This window comes from Camellia sinensis, chromosome 10 (assembly GCF_055761805.1).
Source record: "Camellia sinensis isolate YWXY chromosome 10, ASM5576180v1, whole genome shotgun sequence".
NCBI classification, from domain to species: domain Eukaryota; kingdom Viridiplantae; phylum Streptophyta; class Magnoliopsida; order Ericales; family Theaceae; genus Camellia; species Camellia sinensis.
In genome coordinates this window covers 95,254,051-95,277,693 of record NC_138970.1, presented here as the reverse complement: position 1 = coordinate 95,277,693, position 23,643 = coordinate 95,254,051, and the positions used below count along the sequence as shown (strand labels likewise).

General features: G+C 37.0%; 1 protein-coding gene and 1 long non-coding RNA gene across 5 annotated transcripts; one reads left to right on the top strand and one right to left on the bottom strand.

Annotated features, from left to right (window-relative positions):
- The first annotated feature begins 1,688 nt into the window (after positions 1 to 1,688).
- Positions 1,689 to 2,621, top strand: LOC114278494 (uncharacterized). Its single transcript, XM_028220557.2, has 2 exons — positions 1,689 to 2,212; positions 2,431 to 2,621. Exons 1-2 carry the CDS (start codon positions 1,861 to 1,863, stop codon positions 2,448 to 2,450), a joined length of 372 nt encoding a protein of 123 aa, XP_028076358.2. The 5' UTR covers positions 1,689 to 1,860; the 3' UTR covers positions 2,451 to 2,621.
- Positions 2,622 to 3,302: 681 nt separating this feature from the next.
- Positions 3,303 to 19,682, bottom strand: LOC145801217 (uncharacterized). Of its 4 annotated transcripts, none has more exons than XR_014342357.1 (6): positions 19,490 to 19,682; positions 4,656 to 4,726; positions 4,456 to 4,551; positions 4,270 to 4,378; positions 3,669 to 3,997; positions 3,303 to 3,537 (listed from the first exon to the last, which is right to left on the bottom strand). It is a non-coding gene; the product is annotated as an uncharacterized LOC145801217 (long non-coding RNA). The 4 variants fall into 4 exon arrangements; XR_014342355.1 differs by having other exon boundaries at positions 4,456 to 4,574; positions 19,490 to 19,650; XR_014342356.1 differs by having other exon boundaries at positions 4,270 to 4,355; positions 4,456 to 4,574; positions 19,490 to 19,650.
- Positions 19,683 to 23,643: the final 3,961 nt, after the last annotated feature.

Here is a 23,643-nt window from a genome sequence, read left to right as displayed (position 1 = left end):
CAAGAAGGATTTGGAGGTTACCAATTTGTCTTGGGAGAAGTATTAATTGTTTGAATAGAAACTACTTATCATGACAAAATATGCTTCCTTATGAGTTGTGAAGTTTGAATTTGAATTTATTTTTCTCCTATTAATTGTAAAAAAAAAAAAAAAAAAAAAAAAATTAAAGAAAGTCAAACACAAAAAAGAGGAACGATCATATAAAAGAGAAAATGAAAATTTAATTGTAAAATGAGTACTAGTGAGAACTTTTCACTGATTTTTAATTATTATTTTTATTTATCATTTATATGATATTCTCCAAAAAAAAAGACAATTTGAAATAAAATAAAATAAAATAAAAAATGGCAAATTACACTAACAGTCTTTATAGTTTAGGACTCATGTCACTTTAGTCTCAAAATTTTCAATTGTGACACATTTGACCTTGCATTTTGAATCTTGTTCCAAGTAAGGATAATTAAAGATATCATTGCTTAATTTTAATGGCAAAATCGTCAATTTGATAAAATATAAACTAATTTGAAAAAAATAAAGGTCAAAAAAATATTTTTAAATTTTTAAAAATTATTTCTACTCACCAAAGATAAAATTATGTAAAATTAATAAATCTTTTAGACATTTATTTATTTACCAAATTAATTTTTAGTATGTATTTAGATGATGATAATGTAATGGATGGTTGTTAAGATTTTAATGTGTAATCGATATATTTAATATATGAAATACTTTTAGTTTTGAATGATTGGTTTAATAATCATATTTAACTTTTGAAAAAATAAAAACTAATTTAATGAAAATAAAAATAACCATCTATTACATGATCATTATCCAAATATATAATAAAAATTAATTTGGTAAAATAAATAAATAAATAGATGTTTAAAAAATTTATTAATTTTACATAATTTTATCTTTAATGGATAGAAATAATTTAAAATTTTAAAAATATTTTTTTGATATTTATTTTTGTCAAATTAGATTATATTTTATTAAATTGACTCTTTTACCCTTAAAATTAAGCAATGATATAAATCTCAAACTAATGTAATTTGTCTAAAAAAAAAAAAAATAGAAAAAAAGGTGGAGAAAACCATAGGCCGAGCTCCTATCCAGGTTGAAGCTGGAAGTCCAATGAGAGCAACTCATGTATGTTACGTCAGCAATTTTTGTAAATTAATAATTTGAATCTTACAAGAAATTACAAGACAATGGAAGTAGGAATGTAATTTTGGTTGTGATTTTTTAAAATAATTTTTTTTTTTTTTTTTTTTTACCTCACATATGTTTATAATTATTTTTATTTTCTATACTAATTTTATAATTTTCTCCAAATTTTATCTACTACTACTTACAAATTCAATATTAATTTAATTTTATGTAAAAAAATGTTAATTCGAGATGCTCATTTTAAGAAATTATTCAATAATTTCGAAATATCATATAATTTTATGTCAATCATCAATTACTTAGTCTCATATTATTTTTTCATTTTCATATAAATCGTGAATCTCTATCCTGCTTTATCAACCAAAATCTTATAAAATATCACTCCAAAAATACTGAATCACCCTTTGTATCCCCCTAGTCCCAATAACCAAACAAAATTTTGTTTTATCCCAAACGCAAAGCTTAGGGTTAGCTTCTGATTTACCATTGTTTATGTTTGTTTTCTAAATTTTAACGCCAATCTCATGGCAATTAGAATGATTGTGGCAAATTTTTTTCTTTCCTGAATTGTTTGTTTATATTGATTGCTCACTCAATACAAGAATAAGGAAGGATTCAATTGTATATCTCCCTCTAATTGCACAATAAAACAACTGGGTTTGTAAAATTTTTTTGTTCCAAGTCAGTACAATGCCCAAAAAGAGTTCTTCCAAGCCAACCACACCAAAGCCAAAGGACCCAGTTGTTGTAGAGGAGAGAAAAATCTCTTCCACCACTAAAAAACCTAGCAACGAGATTGATGAGATATTTGCTAGGAAGAAGAGGAAGAAACTTGAAGGAGAAAAGGTCGAGAAACGGAAGGAAAATGAGGCTGCTAAGCCAGATAAGTTGAAGGAAAAGAAGAAGAAGAAGAAGAAGGTGAATAAAGATTCTGAAGAGAGTGTGTTTGTGGACCCACCTTTGCAGCCGAGGAAGAGAACCAATGATGGACTCACTGTTTACACCGAAGGGGAGTTGGGGATTGCGAATACAGATGCTGGAGGTACCCCACTGTGTCCTTTTGATTGTTCTTGTTGTTTCTGATCATACACCGCTTCATTGGATATTTATTGAGCTTAATAGAGATTATGGATTTTGAAATCCCCCATTGTAGTTTTGGTCTTTCAATATAAGAAGTGTTGTTTTCTATTTCTTAGATGTACACTAGAATCGGAGTATACTATTTGATCTTATTTGATTAATATCAGTTTTTAATTTCAGCTAAATGTCTTAAAGCATAAAGCCATAGCATCTGAGGTATCAAAGCTGGTTATTTTGATATTTATTTAATTTTAAACACGGGTATTTTTATATGTATATGCACTAGCGTATGCCCGTGGCTAAAGGCACGGTGTGATTTTTTGATTTCTAATCAGCTGCTAGTAATGTAGAAGGCATCTTTTGATTTCTAATCAGCTGAATTGCAAGAACAAAAACTAAAAAGAAATCAAATGGACAAAAGACACACACCTTCTTACAGTTATATTTTGCCATGGTCTGGTATAAATTGATTGAGCCGATCAAATTGTTATCAAAATAGCACAAAGGGTAAATCACACTCTCACCAACAGCTTTAAGCCCCGCAAAATGGATCACACCATCAAACCTGTTTCATTGTTATTATTATAAAATAAAAATGGAGCTACTTGCCCCAAAAAAAGTTATAAAAAAGGAGCTATTAAAACACTTGCAAAAGTTTTTAAAAAAAGGGGTAATTACGTTAATGGTCCTCAAAATATAAGTTCAGTTAAACTTTAGTCCTTAATCTTTCAATTGTTCTAGTTTGGTTCCCAAAGTAGGCAATTTGTTACACTACAATCACAACGTCAGAATTTTACAAGTACCAACAAAATCAAAATGACCAAATACACACAGTCTAAAAATATACATTTTGTAGTATTTTATTTTAATTATTAAAATATGCATTTTGTTTCATTTTAACCCAAAATATAAACTTTCTTGCATTTTTCATCCCTAATATTTTATTTTTGTTGCAATTTTTTGTGTAAAATTATGAAAATTCCCCCCTCCGGTTACTGGTTTTGAATATTTGGGGACCAAAGTGGAACAATTAAAAGACTGGGACCAAAGTGTAACATAACACAAAGTATAATTATGTGTGTAATTAACCCTAAAAAATCAAAATACATAACACAAATTGTGACAATCTTAAATTCAAAAATCACTATTCTACGTATCACAATCACAGGGTTAATTTAGACAAATTGCGGACCACCGTGTATGAAATTCACAATCACATTGTATCAAATTCACATACTTCGTCTGAGAAAATAACTTCTCCAAATCCTCCTTATTCCTGAGATCACCCTACACCCAAAAACAAAAAAGCACCAAATTAAACCCTAAAATAAATATATAAAAAACTCAAGGTAGGAGTTTGCTTTAAAGTTTTCCCTCATTTTCCCGGCGACCAAACAACAAAGAAAAAGTAATGGTACCAGATGGAAGTCGAGATTGTTGGAGAGTTGAGGTTTGACCAAGTCTCGAACTCGGTCGACGGCTTCCCCAACGGAATTGTCGACGTTGTCGATGATGGCAACCTTGAATCCTTGTTTGAGAAGCTGAAGAGCGGTGTGCGTGCCAATGAATCCATGGGTCAGTAGCTCGTTTGAAGCGCTCAATAGCTGGTCATTAGCAAGACCTTTGTTTTGTACAAATCTACCGGTCTATTGTGATTTGCATTAGCATTAATAACATGATTTGGTTCTGCGGAATTGGATTGGAAAATAGTGCTACGAGTTCGGGATTGTTTTTGCGTGTTTGGGACCTATGTAATTTAGATTCAGTTTCCCAATCTTTGAGTGAATAAAGCAAACATATAATGGAAATGGAACAGGAAAAAAATAAATGTTACGTATTACAGGAAAAAAAAAAAATTAATATTTAAAATTTGAATTAGTATGATGTGAATTTAAACTTGAAAATACAGAGATTCGTATATTTCAATTCCTCGCACCACATAACAATGGTGTTTACAAAAATGCAGAGCAGTGCAGAGAGAGTAAATAAAAGAATCAGAGAAGCCATGAAATCACTTACAGTTTACAAAAGAAAGAAAACTTTGTTATTTTCTTTCTTTGCAAGCCTATAAAGCCAAAGTCTGAAATTTCAAGAGGAAACTGGATCTGCAAATCAAGGTAACCAAAACCTAAAATTCAAAGGTCTGTGCGCTCTCTTATCGATCGACCAGTGTTCGAGAGAGAGAGAGAGCAATTAGAATCTCACCTGAAAATTAACCCTAATGCTTCACACAAACTCTGTTTTCTTCTTTCTTCGCAAGCCTTTAAAGCCAAAGTCTGAAATTTTAAGAGGAAACTGAATCTGCAAATCAAGGTAACCAAAACCTAAAATTCAAAGGTCTGTGCGCTCTCCTATCGATCAACCAGTGTTCGAGAGAGAGAGAGAGAGAGCAATTAGAATCTCACCTGAAAATTAACCCTAATGCTTCACACAAACTCTGTTTTCTTCTTTCTTCGCAAGCCTTTAAAGCCAAAGTCTGAAATTTCAAGCGGAAACTACCAACAAATGAAAGAGAAGAAATACAAAAGAACGGGACATATAATGAAAATTTAATTTCATAAATTTCACTTATTCAGAATGTTAAAATTTACCATCACCTACCACCAATTTATCATCACCTACCACCACCTACTCCTCACCTACTCCTCACCTACTACACTCACCCTCTCCTATATAATGAGCCACTCACCATTTGTAATATATACAACAACATATATCAATCAATAATACAATTCTCTATTTCTCTTTATACATTAAATTTTCTACATGGTATCAGAGCAAGGTTAAGAAGCTAGTAATTTTGCTTCACCGGCGGGCGGCAGTCTCGCCTTGGCCGCCCGCCGGACCTCAACACATCTCTCCTCTCTCTCATTTTGGGGTTCATCAGCAATGGCTGCTCTGCAATACCTGGATTCCCTTCACAGTACCCACCCAGAGCTCGGCGAATGGTACAATACCCTCTCGGATCTGTACCAGCGGAAGCTATGGCACCAGCTCACTCTCAAGCTCGAACAGTTCGTCGCTCTCGCCGTCTTTCAGGCTGTCTCTCGGCAGTACCCAGGGAAAGAAGCTTCCATTGGTTATCTTGAAGGTGTGATTGAAAAGCTTCTTGCTACTAGAGAAATGCGCATTGAGGAACCAATCCTTTACATTAAGATGCAAATAGCTACTTTGCAGCTTGAGAAAGGCAGCCAAAAGGAGTGCAAGAAACTTCTAGAAGACGGGAAGAGTACGCTTGACAGCATGACTGACATTGATCCATCTGTGTATGCCAACTATTATTGGGTTTCATCTCAATACCATAAATCTCGAAGCATTTGCTGTGCCCTCTCATAGGCCTTGAGGTGGGAGTCCACACCTCTTGGGCCATCCATGGCTGCTGGTTTTACTCTCCGAAGAGTCTCCTTCGCTTCAGCAATTCTCCCTTGCTTCATCAAGCAAATACCCAAATTGCACATCTTGTTATTGTCTGGTGCAATCAATAATGCTCTGTGATAAGCATCTTCCTTTTGGCAGACTTGAAGACCCACTCACTCATATTTTATTCCACTATCACCATACACCCACTCACTCATATTTTAATCCATGAACTGATCTGAGGCAATCAAGACACCCCATCTCTCTCTCTCTCTTCCTTTTGGTAGGATTGAATATATAACAACCCTCATACTGTTTACCGACTGATGACTAATTGATTACCGATAACCATCGATTACCGTTAAACTAAATTGATTATGACTGATAATTGAACTGATTAAAGTACTGAACTGACTGACTGAAACTGGAAACCGAATTGATTGAGTATATGTTAGTTAAATTGCATTCTATCTGTTTGACTGTATGATTATCTGTTCATGCTTATATGTTTAAACTGCTAATTGAAGGCCATATCGGCGGCCGAATTAGAAACCGATTGATGTTCCATGATCCTCGGAATTAATGTGATTTTATGGTATAATTATTTGAAAACTGATTAGGTATGATTAAATTAGATTAAAATAAGCTAATTAAAGAGTTTGACGTAATTACACTCTTGCCATTGTTAGTGGGCCCTTATTATAACATGTTAGAGCCTTGGTATGCTTGAATCAAACATTTTGCTCAGCTCATTTCTTGCTTTTGCCGACTAGAGGGAGAGAGTTAAGGGAGAGAGTTAGATTTCACCTCTTTTGGCTTGGTTTTGCTTGGAAATTGAAGGATTTGAAGTATAGATTGCATAATTGAGCTTCCTTGCCTATAATTCTAGACTTGGGTAAGAGATTTAGGCCAAGTTTGGGGACTTCAAAAAAAGCCAAAAAGCCAAAAAGTTACTCAAAAAGTTAAAAAGTTAACACTATTCACCAAAAGTCAACAATTACGGCTGCACAACTCCCAATTCAAATTTTTCCCTACAAATCAATTTTTACAATTTTTTATTACACATTTTTCAATAAAAAGTCAAAAAGTTAACCCAAACACCCATATTTTCAACCTCAAATTTTTAGTCCAAAAAGACAAAAAGTGCACTTTTTTAGTCTTCCCAAACTTGGCCTTAACCTTCTAGTAATGTATTTGAACTTGTTCATGCTTAGTTCTTGAGCCTCTAGTGATTTGAGCCTTGAATTGGAGCCTAGCTCATGCATGCATGCCTTTATTTTGAAGTTTTGAAGTTGTCTTTCATAAATTGTACATGCATGCTCATATTTTTACAAGAGACCATGAACTCATCATGTTTTGAAAGATTTGGCTCCTTAGAGCATCAAATTGAAGCTTTGAATTGATTTGAATCCATGCATGTTTGCATGTTCTTCATATTCTTGAAAATGGGTTTGAATATGGTTTTAATTGACTCACCTTTGGGGTTTGAATTCATAAATTGAGCTTTGAAACTTGTCATACATTGAATTTAGTTATGTTTTCCAGAATTTGGGCCCAAGAGGTCGAGTTTGGAGTGGTAGAATGCTTGGTTTGAGCTTGGGAGGCAAATCTGGAAATTCCAGATTTGGCTTCCTCGCTCGAGCGAAGGGTTCCCCGCTCGAGCGAGCACCTTTGTCCAGGGCTCCGCTCGAGCGACCATCGAGCGACCATCGCGCGTAAAATCTCAGCATCCAGTATTTTTACTGTTTTGCAAACCGCTCGAGCGAAGGATTCCTCGCTCGAGCGAATCCTTTGATTTTGGACTTCCGCTCGAGCGAAGAAAGTCTCGCTCGAGCGAGGCTCCTAGTTTCAGCAAACTTTGCGAAATGTTTTCTAAGTGTATTTTTGCATCCTCATCCCATCCTAGGCATTCTTAGGCCTAGTTTAAGACATTTAGATGAGGATATCGTTGTAGAACACACCAAGGCAAATTAGGGATTAAGTTATGATATTTCCCAACTGTGTAGCTTAGTGTGTGTTCAACCTGTGAACTGTGTAGGGTTGGCAACTAAGGAGACACGCTCTAGCATACTGTAGCCCAGAACTCTGTGAGTAACAATTGTGTAAAGATATGTTCAACTGATATCTTTTGAATACTGAACTGAACTGTTTACTGAACTGGTATTACTGAATGAATGTATGTCCTTTATTTCTGAACTGTACTGTGGCATCCTTAGTACCTACTGTTTATTGTTACTGTTACTGTTACAGAGATCTCTGTCGGTTCCCTCGTGGAACCACTACTGTTTACTGACTGATGGCCATCATTACTGTTCGGTCTTTTAAGACCTACTGTTACTGTTACGCTAATGGATGTACCACATATGACTGTTTACTGTACTGAACAACTGAAATACTGATTGAATTGAACTGTTTTCATTACCGTAAGGACATTCATTCTAAACCTCTTTACGCATTATGTTATTCACTGGGCTTTAGCTCACTGTTTATATATATATGTAGGTGCTCAGCCACCAGATCGGAGCTAGGAGCGTGGGTTAGATTCCAGTTTTGTCAAGCCAGCCTTTGTGCCTCACTGCGAGGTTCCGAGTTGCCATGCTATGGCTTTGGGGTGTTTTGTTTGTTTTCCCCCGCCTGTCTTCATACTGTCTAACTGTTCTGTATAGACTGTACTGTTTGTGTATGTATGAATGCATGAAAAATCTTTTTGGCATACAGACTGTCACAGCTCATTGGACATTGTTTAATTACTGTATTGGCTTCCGCCAGGCCCTGTACTCTGTTTTACTGTATTACTGTTAAGCAGGCCTTCGGTAATCTCGGATTACTGGCCGGTTACGGTGCTAAACCCATAGGGCCGGGTTTGGGTCGTGACAGAATACCCACTCACTCATATTTTATTAAACTTTCTTTATTTATTTCTTTTAATCACCTTTTACACCTCCTTCACCTTTCTTTTCTTTATCTTTTTCAGATACGCACTTATCATTTTTTTTTAGATTCCACCACTACCCACACACTTCTCTTTCACTTTCTAAAACATAAAAAAAAAAAAAAAAAAAGTCAGTATTATAGTATGATATCTTTTATTGGGCAGACCTATGCACATGGGCACTTTCTCTCTCCCTCTCGACAGACCTATGCACATGGGCACACACTCCACACACAACTCAGATACACCCTTATCTCTGTTGATCCCACTTTTCCCCATTTTATTTCTTTTCTTTTCTTTTATTTTATTTCTTTATTTATTTTATTTATTTATTTATTTTTTCCTTCAAAAAAATAAAAAATAAAAAATAAAAAATAATATACCAAACATAAAAAAATAAATAAATAAATAAAAACATACACACAAAACCTTTTATTCATGTCGGGACTCACCCCGATCACCATTTTCCACCAAAAAAAAAAACAAAAAAAAAAAAAAAAAAACACAACAAAAACAAAACCAAACCAACACAAATCGGCACAGTGGGATTTTTCTTCTCTACTCTGCCGCCGGTGTGAGAACCCGAATATAAAAATTAAGTAAATAATTAAATAATAATATTACAATCTCAAATATTTTGGTGGTGAATTCTAAGGTGCAAATTAAATATTATTGGAGGATCTTTTAATTAATTTTAAACCTAAAATAAATTTATGGGGAAAGTCTTTAATTTAGAGACAAGGTTTATTATAAAAATAAAAATAAAAAGAGAGAGAGGAGGGGGTGACTTGAACTCTAGACCACAAGGTTAATATATAAGACTCCTACCATTTGAGTTGCATGTAACTTATACATATGTTTTGTATATTTATCTATTTATTTGACCTATGTGTGCCCACCACTAGTATAAAATAAAATAAACACAAACCCTACTCTATTATTTGTTCACCACATAGGGCAACAACAGCAGCCACGGGAGAGGGTTAGAGAGAAGGAAAAAAAAAAAAAGAAGAAGATGTTGCAATCAAAGAACTTTTGGTTGTGTTGTGTTGTGTGTGATCATCAAAGGTTAGCCCTCCTAGGTTTTCTTCTCTTCTTTCTTTGTTCTTTATCCTAATAATATTGTTATTTAATTCATTGATGGAGAGATTGTAGGTTTATGTATTTTGTAAATATATGTATACACTGTTAAGAAATCTGAGGAGCTAAATTTATGTGTAAAGAATAGGTGTAATTCTTAGTTCAAAAATTCTGCACACAATCACAAACTTTAAAAATCAAGAAACCATATCAAACGGATGAATTTTAATCTGAAATTTTTACAGTAGATCAATTACATATTGAATTGTATATCTGATTTTTTTCATAATTTTTGGGAATCGAAATCCATATAAATTGAGGTATTTAAATCTGTCCAGGAAACCAGTCCGAAATAGTAAATTCGGGATTGTCATTCTCTTTGGGTATAAATCCAAAAATTATCAAATTAGTGTCATTAGAACCGGTTACGAGTCTAGTTTCATACGTTTTTTGCCTTGCATTGATTGCTCGTGTATATTAAGAGAACCGTCAATTTCTTTAAAGTGCTGCAGAAAACAACCTGTTTGGATATAATAAATTGTAGAAAATTATTTTGATAAGCAAATCAAGTGAAACCAATTGGGTTTGAAACTTAGGATATATTAGATTATATCTGGAGGTTATTGGAATTTTTCGAATAGCGTGGAGTGGGTTTTGTAATTTTCAAAGTTAGCGAATAGATTGGGAAAACTTGTTTAAAACACTGTTTCATCTTAAAGTTTTTTAGTTAAGTTTCGATCGGAATCTATGTCTTGGGTGATTTTAGACCTTGAAGAATATGAACTTAGGTAATATTTAAGAGTAACGGTGAGTTGGGTTGAGCCGTGTTAGTGCGTTTTAGTTTGAGGTTACTTAGTTCCTATTTTTTTTTAGTATTTTTAAATTAGTTGTGACGCGTAGTTTTTATACTTGGTTCAGGCCACTAGTTGGACTTTTACACTCTATTCGAGGATTATATTATTGCGTTTCAGGTGAGTAGTTTCATGCTACGTATTTTTATAAATGTTCCCTTACCCTGAACTGTTGGAAAAATTAAATTGTTGTTTCATGATTAAACTGTTTTGATAAATTATTATATTATCAATTGAATCAAATTATTTCTGAAACACGTGTGAACTTGGCATACTGTAAACTATTTGTTTTGGTCTCATGTTTATAATGATGAACCACCATGTTTTGCGAAAACTGATGTGTATTGATTATTGGGACCATGTGTGTATTTAGTCCAGGGAAATTATTCCACTGTGTGTGGTGACTCTGGCCACTAGGGAACAGATCCGGGTTGGGCCGTGATGACTCTAGTGCTCAACGATTGTAAGGAACAGACCTTTAAAAACAACTAGGTGACCTTCAATCGGATCGTCTTTGAGAAAAGGCCCAGGTGCCACCCTGAGGATGACTCTTAGTTCGGTATTGGATCCAACGGGGCTTATAGCCTGAGAAATGTGTGGCAGATTATTTGTTTTTATTGGTACCCAGAAAATTATTGGTGTTCATGTTATAATCTGTTTTAAGTGAAAAATGTCGTTTATCATGTTCTTGCGAGACATGAGTATTTTAAGTGTTGATTTGTGGAACCTTCTTTTTGAAACAGATTGTATTTACCAAATTGTATGCCAATCTAGTTTCTGTGATATATAACTTATTTTGGAATTGAACCCTGTTTTCAAAACTGTATTTACTATCCATGTTGCTACTCACTGAGCTATCAGCTGACTTAGTTTTTATCACTTCCAGGTGTTAGAAGGACTTAGAGTGGACTCATGGCGTAGCGGGGACTTAATTGCATGGACCTCTAGGGCATTCCTTTAGTTTAGAGTGTTATGTCAAGTTTGTGCATATTTATATTTATTCTTATCGAAGTTCATTTAGGATTATTTTTGATATGTGGGTTGTTTATATCCCATAAGTTTGGATGGTTTTTTATTACGGTTGATTTTGCCGTTTATAATTGTGGCATGTCTGGATTGAGTTTTGGTTATTTATTATTGGACTATTGTTCAGTTGTTCAATGTGATTGGATTCGTGTTTAGGCTTACGTGTGCCTTGGGCTAAGTCCCTGTGGGCCACGGCCGGTCATGCCCGGATTTGGGGTGTGACAATTGTGGTATCAGAGCTGTAGATTTATCAAGTTACATACCTTGCATTTCATCATTTAGACGAGGTCCGAGTCCCTATAGTCCTTAGTAGTGTTTGGTTAAGTTAGTTTTGTTTAAGCTTGTGTTGAATCGTTCTTGATTTCATTTTGAAGGTTAAGAGTTGGCACCTTGATATTTACACAGATTGTCTATTCTTTGTGAGCCTTTGATGTTTGTATTACCGTGTCTACTCCATTAGGAGAAACAATTGTATTGGGAGATATCTGTAGATCTTGTGTGGTAAACTTGGATGGTTAGATTTTTCTAGTGGATTTGATTTCTTTAGAGATGAAGGATTTTGACGTGATTTTGAGTATGGATTTGTTGACGAAGCATCACGCCTCTGTTGATTGGTTTAGAAAAAGGTTAGTTTTTGCTATGCCAAGGCAACTTGAGTTTTTCTTCTAGGGGGATAGGAAAGGGTCTTCTATCTATTTTACTTCTTCCTTTTAGGCTAATCGAATGTTGAGAAAAAGGTGTCATGGTTATTTAACTTGTGTGGTGAGTATCAATCTACCAAAATAGAAGTTAGAGGAGTTGCCTGTAGTGAGTGATTGTGTTGATGTTTTTCCAAAGGATCTACTTGGACTTCCTCTAGATCGTGAGGTAGAATTTTCCATTAACTTGGTCCCTGACACAGCACTTATTTCTAAAGCGCCCTATAGAATGGCATCGTTAGAGTTAAGGGAGTTACAAACTTAGTTATAGAAGTTGTTAGAGAAATGTTTTATTAAGCCTAGTGTTTCACCTTGGGGAGCACCTGTGTTGTTTGTGAAGAAGAATGATAGGTCTATGAGGTTGTGTATTGATTGTTGAGAACCAAACAAAGTCACAGTGAAGAATAAGTGTCCTTTGCCATGTATTGATGACCTATTTGACCAATTGTAGGGAGCTCAGATATTCTCTAAGATTGACTTGAGGTCAGGTTATCACTAGTTGAAGGTGAGGGATGAGGATGTTCTTAAGACTGCTTTTGGAACCCGTTATAGGCATTATGAGTTCTTGGTGCCCCCTTTTGGTCTCACAAATGTACCGCCGCATTCATGGATTTAATGAATAGAGTATTTAAGACCCAACTGCATAAATTTATGGTAGTGATTATTGATGACATCTTAATTTATTCGAGGAGTAAGGAGGAGCATGAGCAGCATTTGAGGGTAGTACTGCAGATCCTTAGGGAGAAGAGACTGTATGCAAAATTTAAGAAGTGTGAATTTTGGCTGAGCATTGTATCATTTTTGGGTCATGTGGTAAGTAAAGATGGGGTATTTGTGGATAGCACAAAGGTGGTAGAAAATCGTTGATTGGCCACGACCTACTTCTGTGATAGAGGTACGTAGCTTTCTAGGGTTTGCTGGATATTACAAACAGTTTGTGGAAGGATTCTTTTGTATTGCTTGCTACTTACCAATCTCACTAGGAAAGGGGTAAAGTTTGAGTGGAATGATGATTGTGAGTGTAACTTCAAAGAGCTTAAACAGAGGTTAACATCAGCTCCAATCCTTGCCTTATCTACTGATGGTGGTGGTTTTGTAATTTATAGTGATGTTTCATGATAGGGTTTAGGATGTGTGCTCATACAGCATAGGAAGGTGATTGCTTATGCGTCATGAAAGTTGAAAGTACATGAGAGAAATTATCCTACGCACGACTTGGAGTTAGCAATAGTGATTTTCGCTCTTAAGATCTGGTGACATTATTTGTATGGAGAGTCATGCGAGATTTACACTGATCATAAGAGTTTGAAGTATATTTTCACACAGGAGGAACTAAATTTGAGGCAAAGAAGATGGCTTGAGTTACTAAAAGATTTCGATGTGAATATATTATGTCATCCGGGGAAGGCAAATGTGGTTGCAGATGCCTTCAGTAGGAAGGTTATAGTTGGAAATGTAGCTGCTTTGTCTATTGAGAGTTGTTTGGTGGAAGACATGAGACGTTTGAGGCTTGGGGTTGTTACGCCTGGTGATAGGGCTTATTGTAGTCAATTGAAAGTTCAGCTGACCTTGAGAGAACGGATTCATTTAGCTCAGGAGATTGACCCCCAGTGTGAGCGTATTAAAGGAGAGATGACAGAGGGTAAGCATGTAGACTTTGTGGTTAGTGATGATGGGTTACTTAGATTCCATAGCCAAATTTGTGTTCCTGCTGGTGGTGATTTGCGGAAGGAGATTATGATGGAGGCACATAGTTCTAGTTATAGTTATAGCATTCATCTTGGAAGTACTAAGATGTATCAGGATTTTTATGAACACTTTTGGTGGAATGGTATGAAGGGAGATATTGCAAAATTTGTGGCTCAGTATTTGGTGTGTGAACAGGTTAAAGTAGAACATTAGAAACCTGCGGAGAAACTACAACCCTTAACTATACTAGAGTGGAAGTGGGATCATGTTACCATGAACTTCGTGTGCAGATTACCTCGTACTAGTAGTAATCACGATGCAGTTTGGGTAGATGTTGATAGATTAACTAAGTCAGCACATTTTATTGCAGTACGGATGACCTATTCTCTAGCTTGATTTGCACAGTTGTATGTGAAGGAGATTATTAGATTGCATGGTGCACCAGTGTCAATAGTGTCAGATTGGTACCCTCGTTTTGTGTCTAAGTTTTGGGGTGCGTTACAGTCAGCTATAGGTACTCGGTTAAATTTCACCCTCAGACAGATGGGCAATCAAAGAGGACTATTCAAACCCTTGAGGATATGTTGAGGGCTTATGCTTTGGAGTGGAGAGGTAATTGGGATGATTATTTGCCGCTTATGGAGTTTGCACATAATAATAGTTGTCATTCTAGTTTGGGAGTAGCCCCTTATGAGGCTTTGTATGGAAGGAAGTGTAGGTCTCCTTTGTGTTGGTATGAGGTTGGTGAAAGGCAAATGTTGGGACCTGATTTGGTAGAGGATGCTACACAGAAAATTATCACCATTAGAGAGAGATTATTGACTGCTCAGAGTAAAAAAAAAAAAAAAAAAAAAAAAAAAAAAAAAAAAAAAGTTATGCTGATCATCGTGGGAGAGACTTAGAGTTTCATGTGGGGGATATGGTATTCTTGAAAGCATCACCATGGAAAGGAGTCATCAGGGTTGGAAATAAATGAAAGTTGAGTTCTAGATACATTGGACCATTTGAGGTATTAGAGAAGGTTAGTGAGGTTGTGTACCGTGTTGTTTTACCCCCTAGGTTGGCAGGAATGCATAATGTGTTTCACGTGTCTATGCTGAGGAAATATGTGCACAGTCCGTCGCATGTGATAGATTATGAGCCGCTTCAGATTAGAAAGGATTTTTTCGTATGAGGAGATACCTGTTCAGATTTTGGATTCGAAAGAGAAAATGTTGCGTACAAAGGTCATTAAATTGGTTAAGGTACTGTGGCGTAATCATCTAGTTGAAGAGGCGACTTGGGAATGCGAGGACGAGATGCGCGAGAAGTACCCACATCTATTCTCATGATTTACTCAGGTTAGTTTCGAGGACGAAACTTTTTTTTAGGAGGGGAGAATGTGAGAACCCGAATATAAAAATTAAGTAAATAATTAAATAATAATATTACAATCTCAAATATTTTGGTGGTGAATTCTAAGGTGCAAATTAAATATTATTGGAGGATCTTTTAATTAATTTTAAACCTAAAATAAATTTATGGTGAAAGTCTTTAATTTAGAGACAAGGTTTATTATAAAAATAAAAATAAAAAGAGAGAGAGAGGAGGGGGTGACTTGAACTCTAGACCACAAGGTTAATATATAAGACTCCTACCATTTGAGTTGCATGTAACTTATACATATGTTTTGTATATTTATCTATTTATTTGACCTATGTGTGCCCACCACTAGTATAAAATAAAATAAACACAAACCCTACTCTATTATTTGTTCACCACATAGGGCAACAACAGCAGCCACGGGAGAGGGTTAGAGAGAAGGAAAAAAAAAAAAAGAAGAAGATGTTGCAATCAAAGAACTTTTGGTTGTGTTGTGTTGTGTGTGATCATCAAAGGTTAGCCCTCCTAGGTTTTCTTCTCTTCTTTCTTTGTTCTTTATCCTAATAATATTGTTATTTAATTCATTGATGGAGAGATTGTAGGTTTATGTATTTTGTAAATATATGTATACACTGTTAAGAAATCTGAGGAGCTAAATTTATGTGTAAAGAATAGGTGTAATTCTTAGTTCAAAAATTCTGCACACAATCACAAACTTTAAAAATCAAGAAACCATATCAAACGGATGAATTTTAATCTGAAATTTTTACAGTAGATCAATTACATATTGAATTGTATATCTGATTTTTTTCATAATTTTTGGGAATCGAAATCCATATAAATTGAGGTATTTAAATCTGTCCAGGAAACCAGTCCGAAATAGTAAATTCGGGATTGTCATTCTCTTTGGGTATAAATCCAAAAATTATCAAATTAGTGTCATTAGAACCGGTTACGAGTCTAGTTTCATACGTTTTTTGCCTTGCATTGATTGCTCGTGTATATTAAGAGAACCGTCAATTTCTTTAAAGTGCTGCAGAAAACAACCTGTTTGGATATAATAAATTGTAGAAAATTATTTTGATAAGCAAATCAAGTGAAACCAATTGGGTTTGAAACTTAGGATATATTAGATTATATCTGGAGGTTATTGGAATTTTTCGAATAGCGTGGAGTGGGTTTTGTAATTTTCAAAGTTAGCGAATAGATTGGGAAAACTTGTTTAAAACACTGTTTCATCTTAAAGTTTTTTAGTTAAGTTTCGATCGGAATCTATGTCTTGGGTGATTTTAGACCTTGAAGAATATGAACTTAGGTAATATTTAAGAGTAACGGTGAGTTGGGTTGAGCCGTGTTAGTGCGTTTTAGTTTGAGGTTACTTAGTTCCTATTTTTTTTTAGTATTTTTAAATTAGTTGTGACGCGTAGTTTTTATACTTGGTTCAGGCCACTAGTTGGACTTTTACACTCTATTCGAGGATTATATTATTGCGTTTCAGGTGAGTAGTTTCATGCTACGTATTTTTATAAATGTTCCCTTACCCTGAACTGTTGGAAAAATTAAATTGTTGTTTCATGATTAAACTGTTTTGATAAATTATTATATTATCAATTGAATCAAATTATTTCTGAAACACGTGTGAACTTGGCATACTGTAAACTATTTGTTTTGGTCTCATGTTTATAATGATGAACCACCATGTTTTGCGAAAACTGATGTGTATTGATTATTGGGACCATGTGTGTATTTAGTCCAGGGAAATTATTCCACTGTGTGTGGTGACTCTGGCCACTAGGGAACAGATCCGGGTTGGGCCGTGATGACTCTAGTGCTCAACGATTGTAAGGAACAGACCTTTAAAAACAACTAGGTGACCTTCAATCGGATCGTCTTTGAGAAAAGGCCCAGGTGCCACCCTGAGGATGACTCTTAGTTCGGTATTGGATCCAACGGGGCTTATAGCCTGAGAAATGTGTGGCAGATTATTTGTTTTTATTGGTACCCAGAAAATTATTGGTGTTCATGTTATAATCTGTTTTAAGTGGAAAATGTCGTTTATCATGTTCTTGCGAGACATGAGTATTTTAAGTGTTGATTTGTGGAACCTTCTTTTTGAAACAGATTGTATTTACCAAATTGTATGCCAATCTAGTTTCTGTGATATATAACTTATTTTGGAATTGAACCCTGTTTTCAAAACTGTATTTACTATCCATGTTGCTACTCACTGAGCTATCAGCTGACTTAGTTTTTATCACTTCCAGGTGTTAGAAGGACTTAGAGTGGACTCATGGCGTAGCGGGGACTTAATTGCATGGACCTCTAGGGCATTCCTTTAGTTTAGAGTGTTATGTCAAGTTTGTGCATATTTATATTTATTCTTATCGAAGTTCATTTAGGATTATTTTTGATATGTGGGTTGTTTATATCCCATAAGTTTGGATGGTTTTTTATTACGGTTGATTTTGCCGTTTATAATTGTGGCATGTCTGGATTGAGTTTTGGTTATTTATTATTGGACTATTGTTCAGTTGTTCAATGTGATTGGATTCGTGTTTAGGCTTACGTGTGCCTTGGGCTAAGTCCCTGTGGGCCACGGCCGGTCATGCCCGGATTTGGGGTGTGACAGCCGGTCTCTTTTTCTTGCCTCCGTCCTGGGCGGCCCTTGCCGGTGTTGCCTCCGTGTTTCCCACTCCACTGGGCATGATCACTACTCCCTGCTCCTCTACTGCAGCATATGGCGGCCCCCCAAATCGGAACATCACGGTGGCCTTCCGCTTCAGCTCCTTGTTTTCCGCCTTCAGCACACTTATCTCTGCTCGCGCATCCTTATACATGCGCTGGAGCAGAGCCAGTTGGCCGTTTAAATGCTGCACCTCATTTGTCCCACTCTGCAGCCGGTGCGACAAGTTTGTGACTGCCGTCATCGTCTCCACACAGGACTTCAAAGTATACTGATTGGCTTCAATGTCAGTTTGCACTGCCATTTTTTGCTCCACAGACCGCATAGGAAAGTTCAACGGAGCAAACCCTGGGGCGCTTGGTTGAGGTTCACTGGCCCCCGCACCAGTTATCTCTCTTGTTGACTCGTTAAGGTCTGGAAAGAGAGTGAGCAGACCACGGGAAGACGAAGCCATTTTCTGGAAAACAGAGTGTTACAGAGTATCTCTCTCAGAAATCTCTCTCAGAAAACAGAGACAACAGAGTGTTACAGAGTATCTCTCTCAGAAATCTCTCTCAGAAAACAGAGTGTTACAGAGTATCTCTCTCAGAAATCTCTCTCAGAAAAACGAATAGTGTTTCAAAGTTTTTCTAGCAGGTTTTTGTCTCTGCTTCCAAGCCTCAGCCTCCGCTTCGGTTTATAAAGACCATGACAAAGAGGCCGACACGCGTTCTGTCGATCACGTGCATCGCCGCGTGTCTGGCGCGCCTTTTGATGGCACACCTTTTGAAAACATGGGCACGCCTTTTGATGGCACGCCTTTTTATGGATTGGACACGCCTTTTGATGGCACGCCTTTTGAAAGATTGGGCACACCTTTTGAGGGTGCGACTTTTTAAGGGTCCGACAAGACTCTGTAAACTGTCCCGACATTGATTCCGGTTAGCTCCTTCAAGGGTCCGACAAGACTCTGTAAACTGTCCCGACATTGATTCCGGTTAGTTTCTACAAGGGTCTAGCAAGACTCCGTAAACTGTCACAACATTGTCTGCTACAACGGTCCAACATGACCCCATAAACTGTCTTCTACAACGTTATGACACCCCCATACAGTGTCCTCTACAAAGTTATGACACCCCCATACAGTGTCCTCTACAACGTTAGGACACCACCATACAGTGTCCTCTACATGGTTATGACACCCCCATACAGTGTCCTCTACAACGTTATGACACCACCATCCAGTGTCTTCACCAATGGTCTGACACGACCATACAGTGTCTCTTATCCTCTTTTATTTTTATGTATTTTCTTGTTTTGTTCCTCTCTCCAAACTCAAGTTGGTTAGTTTCTATCCTCCTTGAGTTTGCGGGGGGCTGTTAAAATTTACCATCACCTACCACCAATTTACCATCACCTACCACCACCTACTCCTCACCTACTCCTCACCTACTACACTCACCCTCTCCTATATAATGAGTCACTCACCATTTGTAATATATACAACAACATATATCAATCAATAATACAATTCTCTATTTCTCTTTATACATTAAATTTTCTACACAGAGATTGATCTTACCTGGAGAGTAGCAGTTTCGGGAGCAAGGGTATGGAAGAAGAAGAACAGGGCTGGAGAGCGCAGTTTCGGGAGTGAGTATATGGAAGAAGAAGAACAGGGAAGGAGAGAGAGATAAAGAGGGAATGGGGTGGGTGAGAACAAAGAAGGGAGGAGATAAAGATAGAATTGAATAACAGAGTGATCTTAAAAGATAGAATGGAGATGAGACGTGGGTGAGTAGGAAGTTTAGGGTTTGGGCGGGAAGTAAATTGATACATATTTAAAGGGGATTATCTCATCCGTCTATCTAAATACATAATTGAATCATGACCATTAAAATGTCCTAGTAGGACAATTGTCTCTAGGATATTTTCAAAAACCTTTCTCCCGTATTATATAGATATAAAAAATTATATATAATGCTAAAATAAAGTGAATCTTATGATTCATGATTCTCTATTTTCGCAAAACAATTCATGATTCGATTCGTGATTGGACATCAATGGTCTCACCACTTCATCTTGATGAAATGATGATTCTTTCAAGTAGCAATATGTTTCCTAGAGCGAACAGGATCCTGTGAACTGTGTATGCACCAAAAAATTTGTGTTTGAAAGCCATAAATTCATTTTGGGGATGTCGTTATAACAACCAATAAATGTGGTTGAACTTGTATTACTTTGTGGATTTTGGATTCTATTCTGTGTAAATGTTGCTTTTATGAATATAGCCTTTACTGGAGGATATAGATTTTTGGAGGAACCCTGTAGTTTAAGGTGATATGTAGCATATATGGGTATTGGTGCATGGGATTCAATGTCAGATGCTCACAAAGGCCCTTCAAGAGCAAGGCTTTTGCCTCTTATGATAGTTTGACTGTTGGAAATGGAGATAAGATTATGGAAGTACAGTGGTGTAAGAAAGCTTTTACTTAGCCTCTTGCCATGTTCTCCTATTCCCTCATTTATCAGTTTGTACCATTTTCTTTTAGATAAAAATACACTTAAATCTTTCTTTTTCTTTTTCTTTTTCTTTTCTTTTTTTCTTTTTTTTCCCTTACCTTCTGGGATAGCAGTTATGGGAGATCTTTGCTCCTGATCCATAAAGGATTTGCCAAGAAGATTGATAAAAAAAATGAGCAAACTCACTTCGATGGTAGTTGTCATTTGACAAGAAGATTAATCAAAAGAATCTCTCTCTCTCTCTCTTGTTGGTGGGATTAATCAGGCTTCTATAGAAAATTTTCATCTTGGCTTTTGGTTTCCCTGAATGTGCTGGCACTGTACTCTATTGTTTATTAGTTTGCCTGGAATTAGCGAAACAGTCATATTGCTCTGGATGAATTCTTTCGAAGGTATTGTGAGAAGCTCCATATATGGTGCCCATTTTCATTTCTCTTGGGGCTTTGAGAGGATTTCCTTCTATTTCATCCTAGTTGTTAGGATCAAACACACACCCAGAAAAATATCACACACACACAGAGAACACAATATTTACGTGGTTCGGCCCAATGCCTACATCCACGGACAGAAATGAGAATTTTCACTAAAATGGAGCAAAATACAAAATACAGAGGAGGAGATGAAACTCACTCAACTCACAGCTCTTACTCTCCAATTTCTGATATCTCTCATCCTCTCCCTCCCGTCTCTATTTATACACAAAAGGAGTAGGTGGGAGAGCCTTCATTCTTGACTTGGGTAGCCTCCATTCTTGACCTTTGCTATGGTTGGTGGCTGCCAAGCTTGACTTGGTTGGTTGCCTTCCCATGTTTTTCATGCATGTGGGTTGGAACAACAATTCTCCCCCTCCATACCCATATGCATGACTGACTTCTCACTTGAAGTCCATCCCGGCAATGTCTCTGCAAATTTCGAGTTTGTCTCTCGAGACCACCTTTGTAAGCATGTCAGCTGGATTCTTATCTGTGTGGATCTTGGTCAGTTCCAATAACTGCTTGTCCATCACTTCGCGTATCCAATGATACCGAACATCAATGTGCTTTGTGCGAGAATGGTACATTGAATTCTTGCTCAGGTCTATGGCACTCTGACTATCACAATGTACCGTGAACTTTTCTTGCTTTAATCCCAATTCTTGGAGAAACCGTTTCAACCACAACATTTCTTTCCCGGCTTCCGCTGCGGCAATATACTCTGCCTCGGTTGTGGATAAAGCAACACACTTCTGCAGCTTGGACTGCCAAGACACAGCTCCCCCTGCGAAAGTGAACAGCAATCCTGATGTAGATTTCCTACCATCAAGATCGCCTGCCATATCTGAATCAGTATAGCCTTCCAAGACTGGTTTAGCATCTCTAAAGCACAAACACATTTTTGCTGTACCCTTGAGGTACCTCAGAATCCACTTGACTGCTTCCCAATGCTCTTTTCCTGGATTGGAAAGGAATCTGCTTACAACTCCAACCGCATGAGCAATATCTGGTCGGGTGGACACCATTGCATACATCAAACTCCCTACAGCGGATGAGTAGGGAATCGCCTCCATCTCTTGTCTTTCCTTCGTAGAGGATGGACAAGAATTCTTGCTCAGCTTGAAATGATTAGCCAGCGGAGTACTGACTGGCTTGGCATCTTTCATGTTGAACTTCTCAATCACTCGTTCAACGTACTTCTCCTGTGACAGCCACAACTTCTTGGCTTTCCTGTCACGCACAATATTCATGCCCAAAATTTGCTGTGCAGGGCCTAGGTCCTTCATGTCAAAAGACTGTAATAACTCCTTCTTCAGTGATCTGATTGTTGTGGCATCTTGTCCAACGATCAACATGTCATCAACATAGAGTAGAAGTATGATAAAGTTTCCACCGGGAAATGTCCTGACATAAACACACTGGTCTGCAACAGTTCTCTTGTACTCATGACCTACCATGAATGAGTCAAACTTCTTGTACCACTGTCTCGGCGCTTGTTTGAGGCCGTAGAGACTCTTCTTCAATCTGCAGACTAAGTTTTCTTTCCCTTTGACTTCAAAACCTTCTGGTTGCTCCATGTAAATTTCTTCCTTCAGATCACCATGGAGAAATGCTGTCTTCACATCCATTTGTTCAAGTTCCAAATTCAAACTAGCTGCTAGTCCCAAAACTACTCGAATGGATGTCATTTTCACAACTGGCGAGAAGATTTCATCAAAATCAATACCTTTCTTCTGCCCAAAACCTTTGACAACCAATCGAGCCTTATACTTGACTAGCTTTCCGCTGCCATCTTTCTTCAACTTGAACACCCATTTGTTCTGCAATGCTTTTCGACCCTGGGGAAGTTTCACCAAATCATAAGTCTGATTCTTCTGCAAGGATTGCATCTCTTCTTGCATAGATTGCTGCCAGCTACTCTTCTCCTTATGATTTTGAGCTTCTTGAAAACTTTCTGGCTCCCCCTCATCGGTAAGCAAAATATACTCAGAAGCAGGGTATTTGGTTGACGGCTTAAATTCTCTTGTTGATCTTCGTAACTGTGGACCAACAGTCTCTGGTAGAGGGGGTTGTGGCTCCCCCTGCTCAACACCCTCTGCTTCTGGATCTTCTTCTTCTAGAAATCCATCCTGCAACTCTACATTATTGACTGCATGCTGCGGTAACTCTTCTTCATCAGTGGCATGCTGTGATGGTGCAGGGTTTGGAATAATTTCTGAAACATCATCAACTTTGGGTTTGGCTGGTTGCCCAAAGTCTTCAAAGGTCTGGCCTTCTTGAAACGCTACATCTCGGCTTCGAATGACCTTTTTGTGTTTCGGATCCCACAATCTGTATCCAAATTCTTCATCTCCATAGCCAATAAAGATGCATGGAGTGGCTTTGTCATCCAGCTTCTGTCTGTGCTCTTTGGATACATGTGCAAATGCTTTGCACCCAAACACTCTCAAGTGAGAGTAAGAAATCTCCCTTCCAGACCATACTTCTTCTGGAATCTGAAAATTCAGTGGAACTGATGGCGATCTGTTGATCAAATAGCAAGCAACACGAACAGCTTCTCCCCAAAATGGCTTTGGTAGCTTTGCCATTTTGAGCATACATCTGACCTTCTCCACAATGGTTCGGTTCATTCTCTCGGCTATACCATTGTGTTGTGGGGTTCCAGGAACAGTCTTCTCATGCCGGATGCCGTGAGTAGCACAGTAGGCTTTAAATTCCTTTGATGTGTACTCGCATCCAT

What these genes read in the sequence shown, in the direction of transcription:
- LOC114278494 (XM_028220557.2), top strand. Translation starts at nt 1,861, where the DNA reads ATGCCCAAAAAGAGTTCTTCCAAGCCAACCACACCAAAGCCAAAGGAC. An exon ending in TGCGAATACAGATGCTGGAG is followed by an intron (nt 2,213 to 2,430) that starts GTACCCCACTGT and finishes TTTTAATTTCAG; the next exon opens with CTAAATGTCTTAAAGCATAA.